Raw genomic sequence first — 11,097 nt, 5'->3', positions numbered from 1 at the left:
AGCAAGGCGCGATTTCATAAATCACTAGATCTATAGCATAATGAATTAATCATTATACTCTACAGTCAATTGCAACTTAGGCAATTGGAATACCGTTCTATTATAATGCAAGCTTTATTATTTCACCGGGGAATATGCCTAACAGTGGAATTATATTTCGTATGTTGATATTTCGAGGATAAAGTATTTCGATTTAGTGATAAAAGAACGTGTAGCATTCATGTGGACAATTCGTGACTGAATCTACATCCACATAGATCCACGTAAATCACATGAATTCGGCATGGATATAATATACCTTTCTTTGTCATTTTGTCGGATAATCACAATTATTACACATAAATACACATATAAAGTGCAATACGGTAAAAGATACGGTTCTTTATATCAGGTACAAATCGATGGATCGATTGTTTCTCTCTTGTGCATATGCATTACGTGACTACACGCGAAGTTGACTGAGAGAAGGCGGTGATAAAGACTATCAACAAACATGCATATCATAATGATCGAGTCAAGGATGTGTCGTATCACCTGTACTGCATCGGATAATCGAAGAAGTGGCGCGGTGCGGACAGACACCAACAGGTGCGCTAAATATTCCATCAGTCAGACGAGTTTTTCTCTTCCGATAACTAAAGATGCGACCTCGCTTTTGTAACGCACGACACGCAAATCTTTCTTCCCGATTGGCGCTGACTGCGAATCCGCTGAAGGTACCGCTAGTTCCCTCCTCCTGAAGGGAAGCACTCGTTACGGTCATTAACGAAAACTCATCGTCGTCCCCGTCCTGGTGATACGACGTCGACGCGTCCAATTTACTGCGTAAATGCGTAAATGTCCAATGTTTCAGGAGAGTGACAATTACCGAAGCAACAATTACGACAACTACGCAAATCAGTCGTGTGACTTTCTGTTTATAATTGAGTCTGGCATCGCTTTTTCTTCTCTATCTTTTTACTCTCGATCGAGCCGAATGGCGACATCCCCGTTAGCTTGGGTCCAGATTTTGCTCCAAGATTTCTTTGCGAGTCCCGCTAATTCCTATCCTGTTTGACGCACGACAAGTAACAATAACAATAGATTGATAAACACTTATATCATCCTGGACATTGTTTGGAAGCTATCAGCTATGAAGGACTGCGTACTTCATCACTTGCAACCGCGAACAGCGATCGACAGGTGAAAATGTCAGATGGAAAATTTGCCGAGTTCGGATGTGACAAATTTCTTCTTTTGTTTCGTAATCTCGATTTGTTTGTTTGTATCTCGATTACATATGTCAATATGTGAAGATTGATTCACTTGGCTATGAAAGCGTTCCACTTGAAACTGTCAAGGCGCGGTCCTCGATGCAAACAACTCATCATTCTCTATTCTCTTTCGTACTCAAAATTCGGATAAGTTTCAAGCAAACGCGCATTGTGAATCTAACGACGGCATAATACAATTTTACTGTTTTTTAATACTTGAGGCGCGACTGATATATAACGTGCTGGATATTTCGTCGAGATGTCAAGCAAAATTAGTGAGTAATTTATTTAATTAGCACACAGTCGACTTATACCGCCCATTGCGTCGGAAGACAAATAGAAGACACTGCAATACTGCATTCAGCTGGACAAGAAAATTACCGAAATATTTTGTTCAATATCGTATAAAATTGCTGTCTTTCTTACGTTTCTTTCGTGCAAAAGATCCGGATTCACCGCTGACAAGTGTCGCCTCGGAAATTGAGGAACGTCGATGCGACCTGATTGATCGCCGCAGGTATCTCAAGGACAAGGTCACTACGATGGAACGTTCCATCCCGGCTCTGATGACATGCAACATGTGGAGGATGGTCAACGACTGCCGCCGTGATGCACCATATCGCATAGTGCGACAGATTGTGGATAACCTTTCACCACAACCGGATCCTATCGACAGACTTCTTGCCAAATTGAAGAGCACTGTCAACGAGCTACGCCTGGAAACGGCACAGTTGCATGTACGGCACGATTGACATTCGACGATAAATCCTGGTAAATTTTGTCAGCGTGCCTTTTTAGAGCAACAGATTTCTTTAAGTTTTTAACGCGCTCATTATGCGTTATTATGCGTAATTTTCTCAACTCAAATCTCTTGGAAATTGTAAATGTTACAGAGGGTAAGTTTACAGTAAATTTATCTATAATGTTGATACAGGATAAGATTATTGGCGCAGATGTGAAGTTGGAAGAAACTACCATGGAGCTGGAGTCTTTGGAATTGGCTAACAAAGAAACGGAGGAGAAGCTAGTAGAGCTGCGTAATCAGGTACAAAGATATAGTACATCTAGTCTGCATTCCATCCATTCCGAAGACCTGATATGTCTGAAGAAGATCCATCAGCTTGCCGAAGAGGAACTCGACATGAAAAGTTGCATCAAAGAACTGGAAGGCAAAGAAGCTATGTACAGGCGACAGATGAAACAATTTCTACCTTGTGAAAAATATCAGCATGATAAAGAAAAGGTAATAGGGTATGTACAAAGTTTAATAGAAAACAATAGAAAATTTCATCCTTCACCGAAAATTCACGAATGTAACGTAAATACGACAAAGAAAAAATATACTTCCAAAGATAAACAAGTAAAAAAGAAAAAGAAAAAAAACAGAAAAAGACGTAGTTGACGTAACGTTTATTTTTTAACCGATTTTATGCATTCTTCCTCGTGTAGAAAACTTGCTGCTCATGTCCAATGTCGGTAACATTAGACGCTTATGAGCAAACGCCGATGAAGTCGTTTCAAACATGTCGCTTGCTGAATCTGCATGAAAATTTAGGCCCATCATTTTCACCTTACATCTCGCTGAATAGTTGCGCACCGTGTTCAGCCACGAAATATAAGACCAGCAATTGTCGAGCATCTTCCATCTCGAAGACAGGTACTTGTTGACATACTTTGTTCCGTTTTGTCAAATTTTAATAAAGTATTTCACGTAAGAAAAATCTACAGAGGCGGAAATATTTTTCTTGCATTGAATAATAATCTAATTGTGTAATATGAATTTAGAGATATTAATCATCATTAATTGTCGATAGAGACTAGATATGTGGATGTGACAAGTCGTGTAGATTTACTACACAAGTTAATGTTCAAGTGTTTGCACGCACATAAATTTTCAGATGTGTCACGTTCTCCCAAATATTTGGTACATTCTTCCTTGCCATGTGACCCCGGTAAAACATGCAACGCGTGTGAAACTTCTACTCCTTGCGACCATATCGATACCTGTCAATACAAATGCAAAAAGAAACGCACGTACGAATTATCTACTGCCTTATGTAATTGCAATATTCCATCGTTGACTCGCATGGCCCGTACATCAATGGCTTCAGAGACGTTGCGTTTGGGACCAGGAATAGATGACGGCACTAGCGACGAGGAATTTTGTGAGTGCTGCAGCTGTGACGATGGCAATGAGGAATCAACGTAGTGATACATCCCATTGAGAATTAATGCATTGAAAAAAATGCTTTTCCGCAGTACTACAACTATATCCTCACGCGCAATTGTTTACAGATATACAAATATTTAAATTAATTTGTGCCAAAAGAAAGCAAAAGAACATCTCTGTCTCAAAGATATATCTATTTCAAGAAAATAATTGTTGGTTTTAATTTTATAGTTTCTGGTTCTGGTCACACATTTGTACATTAATGTTGATTTTGCAAATCTTTTGTAATAACAACAGCGACCAACAGCACTGTTTCAAACATTTCAAAATATGTATTTTACTCCAAGATGTGTACGTAATTGATGTATATATGCGCATGAGCGTGTATTATATCAACCATTGATTCCAAATGTCTGTTTAGTCGCTTAAAATGGAATATTGAACGGGTAATAAGGGCTGGCTTCCGAACTGAAAATAAAGAAAAAATTGTAAGTGTATCATAATGTATCATGATGACTACCAAATATTTTCTCCCCTTTCCCTTCCTCGTCTCATACGCCTTAATTGATAGAAGATATCAACTTCACAGGTGTTAGTAATAAATAAGTTACACTTAACTTACCCAGTCAAAGGACAGATTCTTCCTTTACAATCAAAAGTATTGATATACTCGATATCTTCAGATTTTAATGTAAAATCAAATACTTCGCTGTTTTCAAGAATTCGAGATCGCGTGACTGATTTTGGTATCACAATATGACCACGTTCCAACTAAAAATGATGAAGAATGAAATTTTGTGTCAATTAAATTAACAACTGTATTCATATTGAATTGATGTACAAAACATTATAAATATTATTGTTTACTTAATTATCAAATAACACGAATCAACATTTAATATTATGATGACGTAATATAATACCTGATAACGTATAAGAATTTGCGCAGGTGTTTTGTTGTACTTTTTGGCAATCTGAGATAATGTTTTGTCTTCCAAAAGTTTCGAGTCGTCTGGTTTGGCCCATGGCCGATCTGGTGATCCAAGTGGACTGTAGGCTGTAATAAGGATGCCCTTTTCCTTGCAAAAGTTTGACAGCTCCTTCTGTATTAGATATGGATGACATTCAATCTAAAATAAAAAGGAAATAATAAAGCTAAATCTTTCTCTCTCTCTAGATGTCCTTTTTTATTTTACATAAAAGTATATTCTGCAGCAAACAATAATAAAACAATTTATGGATTAATACAATACATTAGCATTCCAGTAAACACAAAGTATCATCGATGTTACAATATCAGCTAAATCATATGGTACGTTAAATAACAATTGCTTTGTTATATAACAAAGTAACAGTTACATAATATTCCATATGATTTAGTTGACATTATAATACATTAATGATACTTTGTGTTTACTGGGATGGTTATATTAAATTAATCGTCAGTAACAAATAAATATATAGCAATCTTTCTTTTTCATTTGCTATTACTCTTAATTTACCTGATTCGTGACAGGCTTAATTGTCGCATTCTCGAGTATTCTAGTAATTTGTTGGGAATTAAAATTACTAATTCCAATGTTCTTCGTCAGACCTTTTTTTAATACAGCCTCCATGGCCTTCCAAGTATCAATGTAATCTACATCACTTAAGCTGGTACTACCATCAGCATTTCTAGGGAAAAGATTATCACCTTCTTTGAATCCGACTGGCCAGTGTATTAAGTAGAGATCTAGGTAATCAAGACCAAGATCAGCTAGCGTCTGCTTGATGGATGATTCAACTAAATCAGGTCGATGGAAAGTATTCCACAGCTTGCTAGTTATAAACAAGTCCTCTCTCTTTACGACATTTTCCTTTACTTTTGCTTCTATGGCTACCCCAATTTCCTTCTCATTACCATAAATGTAAGCACAATCAAAATGTCTGTAGCCAATATCAATAGCATCTTTGACTGCTTGGGTGACTTCACCTGGTTTAGACTGAAATAAGATCAAGTAAAATTTTTAAATGATACCCTTTAACAAATAACTAAAATACCAATGATACAAAATTGCTTATCAAATTATCTTGTTATGTCCATACTGTTTTTTTTTGTACTTTTTGACTAAATTTCTTTCTTTCTTTCTTTCTTTTCTTTCTTTCTTTCTTTTCTTTCTTTCTTTCTACTTTTTGGCTAGATTTCTAATTTGTCTTGTATGTTCTTACACTAAGAACATTCTATTTCTATCGTGTCTTATTTATTAAGAAAAATAAGTTAATGTTCTGTTTCACTAATGAAGTTTTAATAATTGTTCGTTACACAAGCCCGCATATATTTTCCGACTGAAAATAACTTTTATATTTCGCCATATAAGATAATTTTATGATAACATTATCGCATCAACGACAAATTATTAATCCCAGATAGATAGACATATTGGCAACAGCATGCACGCATTCAATGTATACTATTGATACTATGATACCATTTTATGATACCATGAAGCGATATAACATGTTTGTAATATGTTTACTATAAGAAATACATATTTACTATTCCATATTTTGCAGCAAAATTTGCAGCAAAATATTTGTTTGTATCGCTGATTAATTGCATCCTCTTGCCGATAGAATACGTGGTATGTACCACAATTTTCATAGCATCAGATTATTTCTTTTATATGCTGCTACAATGCTTCTTCACAGTATCATCACACAAAGTATCATCAATGTTACAATGTCAGTTAAATCATATGGTATGTAATATAACAGTTGCTTATATAACAAAGTAACAGTTATGTAACATACCATATGACTTGGTTGACATTGTAACGTGGATGATACTTTGTGTTTACTGGATTGTATGAAGACACATCTTTATGTATTTATGCTATTTTAGTTCTCGAATTCAGTCTTTATGCAGACAATATGCCGAAATTTGTTTATCCGGGATACATGTCAATTACACAAAACATTAGTATTTTTAATTTTTTCCTTCTTTCGAGAAATTTCAGATTCTACAGGGTGTCTGACCACCTGAACGATTTCTCGTGCAGACGTGGAGACGTGGGTCGAAGCAAACCCAAAAGTTCTATACTATTTTGCGACATTCGCAATAGTTATCGAGGTAGTAATTAATTAAGCTTAATCAGAAAACTGACGAGTGAATGCACGTTGAAATAATATTGACCGAGCTTCGCAGCCGTTCGGGCCGCAACATGGCTCGGTCGATTTAGCAACTATTGCCGGCGAGCGATGAGGCGAAGAACGCGCCGCTATTCGTATCTTATCTCACTGTTCCTTCGTAGTGTCGATTACGCGACCGTGTAATCGACTGGCAATAATTAGGTTGACTGGGCTGATTCCCAATCAGCAGACAATATTTTCTTAATGTTTTTCAAATATTTATGTCACATTTTTCCCATTCATTCTCTTACGAAAAAAACACTCAAATATTGAGTATCTACACTCAATTATTCGAATTTACTCTCAAATGTGAGTATATATACTCAAATTTAAATGTATATACCCACATTTGAGAGTAAATTCAAATGATTGAATGTAGATACTCAATATTTGAGTGTTTTGCGTCCATAAGGGTTTTGCAACAAATATTTATTTAACGTTTATTTAATGTGTATATTTTACATTGATTCTCCCTTTAAAATAATAATTAAGAAAAAATATTTATTTAACGTTTATTTAATATTTACTTAATATTTATTTTGTATTAATAACTCGTTTAAAATTATTTTTTAAAGTTTTAGAAATGTTTTTTTAATATTTTTAAAAACACTTCAAGGATTTTTTTTCTGATTGGGTTGTGGCCGGACGAGTGACTGCAATTCTTCTCCAATCATCTATCTTGGCGCGCGTTCACTCTTCAGATTTTTTGTAATTAATAATTCGATAACTGGCGATAACTTCGATGGATGACGAATTTCGCAAAATGATATGGGACTTTTGTGTTTACTTCGATCCGCTCTACGTCTCCACGAAAGATTGTTCAATTCAATTCAATAAATGGCTCTGGGCAAAATAGGGTACTGCTCCAACGCCACTCTCACGGTGTAGATAGATTAAATTCTGTAAGGCTATTTTCCAGTAGTATGAAGGTAAAAGAAAAACAGGGACAACGCGTACGCAGTTCCCACGATCAAAAAATATGCGTAGTTACAGGAACCACATCCAACCGCCACGGAGGCGAACAAAAGACTTAAAGATTGTTCAGATAGTCTAAAGCGTGGTCCACAATGGCCGTGAGCAGTAAGAAGTAAGCGTGAACAGTAAAACGTGGTCTACAATGGCAGTAAGCAGTAAGAAGTAAGCATAAGCGATAAGAAGTAAACCAATCACAGTTGACTATGACAAAAATAATCAACTGTAGTTAGTCTATTTCTTAGGCCTGATCTACAATACGTGTCGTAAGTTGTAAGCCGTAAGAATTGGCGAATCACAGTCGATTATTACAAAAATAATCAGCTATAATTGGTCAGTTCTTACGGCTTACAGCTTATAACACCTATTGTAGACCAGGCCTTACTGTTCACGCTTACTTCTTACTGCTTACGGTCATCGTAGACCACGCTTAAGACGCGTATTTATTTTTTTTAAACGCGTCGGCAATAATACCTCATGGGTGACGAGGAAACCTATTATGTTACCTTCTAATTATAAAAATATAAGAAAAAAGAAATATATATATATATATATATATTTATACAAGTATATATTTGTACAAGTTTGTACGAAATATTATACATATAGTTGTATCGATACATTTATTTTTCAGCCTTTGAGGAGCGTTAAAGGAGCGCGCTGTCAACATTAAAGCCAGCGGCACACGGTGCTTGTTTTCGTGCTGGATTGCTTGCTGGATGAAAATACTACGTTCTGATTGGTGCATTTCCATCCATCTTCGGAAATGTACCAATCAGAATGTAGTATTTTCATCCAGCAAGCAATCCAGCACGAAAACAAGCACCGTGTGCCGCTGGCTTAACACGTTTTTTACCTTTATCGCTCATTACATGTACAAGGATTGAGGCCCAGTTCCACAACTTGCTTTAAACTCCGTTTAAAGCAAGTTGTGGGACTGGGCCTGAATGACACGTTGGCGCTGATCGACGCGCTCCCCGCACCCCGAACGCGTTTTTTAGTAGGCTTATCTTTAGTAGGCACCACGCCTTATCTAATACAGATGCGCCTTATGATCTCAACGGTACTGAGGTCGCGAGCCGCGGCGACCGTCAGTTGCTGGATCCGCCGCGCGGTAAAGGAAGGGAAGATAGGAGACGTAGCTCCCGAAAATCGGCCGAAAGTTGTAAACTTTGCCGAGCTCTGGCCTATAGGCTCGTCTACATTAGCTGTAAGAGTAAGGCTGTAAGGTTGCAAGGCACGAAATGAAATATTTTCATTCGCTGACAGCTTACGTTACAGCCTTATAGCCTTACTCTTACAGCTATTGTAGACGAGCCTTGAGACATCCTATGTATATCCCAGTAAATACAAAGCACAGTAACATTTCAATAAATAATCTATTAACAGCCATTAATCTGCCGACAAAGCGATAGATCCTGTTTATGGTTTCTGCCGTTCCTCTGTTATCATATTCTCTGTCATCAAATCCCGTTGTATCTCTGGCTCACTCAGCAAATTATATTTCAACAACATATCAGCAATGTTTCAACATTGTTGATACGTTGCTGAAATATTGCCGAGTGGGGCCAGTAAGAATCTGCAGCAGATACTATTATATATAAAATCTGCTTTTGCAGGTTTAATTATTTGGGGTTATATCAATATGTTGCAATTTTTCACTCAAAAATATAAATACGATACGATATATGCCATGTAACATTTATATGTTTGAGTGGAAAATTACGACATTGATGTAGCTAATGTCTACTGGAACATACACATACACACGTCACACATGCACAAACACACGCGCGTAGTATAGGTTCAACTAGTGTAAGTTTCAATTAATCCAATATCTAATCCAATCTAATATTTCAATAATTAAAAATTTTCTCTCTCGTACTTTCAATCCATCGATATTTTTTTTCGAATAGTTCTATGTACCCAAATATACATAGAAAAGGTAACTCTCGGAATGACTCCGAGAAATCGATAGAAAAAAGATAGGAGAGAGATTTTCTATATCGGTGGAATATCAAATTAGATTAAACATTAGAATATGTCAAATTCTTTTTATATATTATTTCCTAAAAAACAAGGATATAATATAGTTATTCAATTAAAATTTAAAAAATGTTGGTGCGTAATGGTGCAACTATAAAAGAACCAAACTTAGAGTGAAATTGACCACCAACTCTCAAGACACCTCAAGAAATCCAACAAAACACAAAAGATAAACCTTGCCTTCCATGTGCCCAGACCAACGGCTGGTACTTCATTGCCGTTGTAAAATTTTAACATCGGTACTGTTAGACAGGACATCCTCGCACACACTGGTTTCTTCAGTTGTTTACTTATTACACGATATTACGTTGAAAACTCAACGATCAACCTCGCTCAACGTCGTCTGAATCCAAATGGCAGGTTTCCACCCATCGAAACCTTTTATAGTCATCCCCTCCCCACCAAAATCAATCGCGGACTCTGAGTTTCTCAAGCGAGAGGTGTGTTCATTTTATAGCTGAACTAATTGTACTTTTTGCCGTTGAATGAAGTAAGTATATAAATTTTCGTCGAAGAGAAAAGAAAAAAGATTTCAGTACACAATACCAGTTCAGCTGGAAAGAATAAACCCTAAGGACAGATGCATGTATTTTCGTTAAGGCTTGGTCTCCAATACATTGCGTTTGTCATAGTTCATGCATGGTTTATGGTTCAATACATGGCTCCGAGCAGAGCAGAGTTCTACTCCTACGTCAGTCATCGTTAACGAAAAATATAAAAATAGGAATTAGAATGTTGCAAAGAAGTGTGGCACAAATAGGGATCACACGCACCCAATATTCAAAAAAATTACGCGTAGTTTCGTAACGACAAAACCACACCCAACGGCCTCGAGAGCCAATAAAAGACTTACATTGTTCGTCGAAGTCGAATGGAATCGGAGTAGGACGCATGCGCACTGGATTGTCGGCTATGAAGTTGTCACGAATCGGTTGTCGATGTCGACCACCGAAATATGTATAAATTAGAATGACCATCAGGCTTGCCAGTGCGAGACAAGAAAGAGCATACCTGAATATTTCCTTCCTTCCTTCCTTCCTTCAATATTGGCTAACGGCATCTATTAAGGCGAATTCTCAAACGCCATTTTACGATAAATTGAGATAACAGATAAGAAAAAATAAGAATGATACAAAGAAAGGGACTATACGCGTACGCAGTCACAACAGACAAATATTAAGCGTAGTTTCGCAGTGACGAAAACCACATCTCACGGCCTCAAAGGCCAACAAAAGACTTTTACCTGAATATCTCGAATAGCGCTCTGTCCTTGTCATTTCTCGTTTTTTAACATCGACATTTTAACTCGTAGCAACTTTATACCATGGCCGATAGTACGATTCTGCAAACGATATATTGTAAATTAGCCCTAAGCTGCGTGCACGTGGCTGCGTTCCGATATTCACTGCCATCACTGAAAATCTATAGGATATGTGACACAAACTATGTATTTTCAGTACTGGCAGTGAATATCGGAACGCAGCTATG

The 11,097-nt window shown here is 36.8% G+C and overlaps 3 protein-coding genes across 4 annotated transcripts; 2 read left to right on the top strand and 1 right to left on the bottom strand.

Moving 5' to 3' along the window:
* Positions 1 to 1,720: 1,720 nt before the first annotated feature.
* On the top strand, positions 1,721 to 2,019 carry LOC105188431 (uncharacterized). The gene has a single exon (XM_025296864.1). The coding sequence runs from the start codon at positions 1,796 to 1,798 to the stop codon at positions 2,003 to 2,005; it is 210 nt and encodes a 69-aa protein (XP_025152649.1). The 5' UTR covers positions 1,721 to 1,795; the 3' UTR covers positions 2,006 to 2,019.
* Positions 1,983 to 3,462, top strand: LOC112588074 (uncharacterized). Its single transcript, XM_025296892.1, has 4 exons — positions 1,983 to 2,149; positions 2,207 to 2,496; positions 2,703 to 2,910; positions 3,152 to 3,462. The coding sequence occupies exons 1-4, from the start codon at positions 2,098 to 2,100 to the stop codon at positions 3,460 to 3,462; spliced, it is 861 nt and encodes a 286-aa protein (XP_025152677.1). The 5' UTR covers positions 1,983 to 2,097.
* Positions 3,463 to 3,598: 136 nt separating this feature from the next.
* LOC105188430 (aldose reductase) lies at positions 3,599 to 9,992 on the bottom strand. 2 transcript variants are annotated; one of them, XM_011149875.3, is made up of 5 exons: positions 9,790 to 9,992; positions 4,926 to 5,405; positions 4,347 to 4,553; positions 4,046 to 4,194; positions 3,599 to 3,891 (listed from the first exon to the last, which is right to left on the bottom strand). In XM_011149875.3, exons 1-5 carry the CDS (start codon positions 9,865 to 9,867, stop codon positions 3,849 to 3,851), a joined length of 957 nt encoding a protein of 318 aa, XP_011148177.1. In that variant the 5' UTR covers positions 9,868 to 9,992; the 3' UTR covers positions 3,599 to 3,848. The 2 variants fall into 2 exon arrangements, with proteins under 2 accessions (XP_011148177.1, XP_025152648.1); XM_025296863.1 differs by lacking the exon at positions 9,790 to 9,992 and adding an exon at positions 5,960 to 6,096.
* Between the last annotated feature and the right edge of the window lie 1,105 nt (positions 9,993 to 11,097).

Source organism: Harpegnathos saltator, unplaced genomic scaffold (genome assembly GCF_003227715.2).
Source record: "Harpegnathos saltator strain DR-91 unplaced genomic scaffold, Hsal_v8.6 scaffold160, whole genome shotgun sequence".
Classification (NCBI taxonomy): Eukaryota; Metazoa; Arthropoda; class Insecta; order Hymenoptera; family Formicidae; genus Harpegnathos; species Harpegnathos saltator.
The sequence above is the reverse complement of the archived record's forward strand: the minus strand, read 5'-3'. Positions and strand labels throughout refer to the sequence as shown.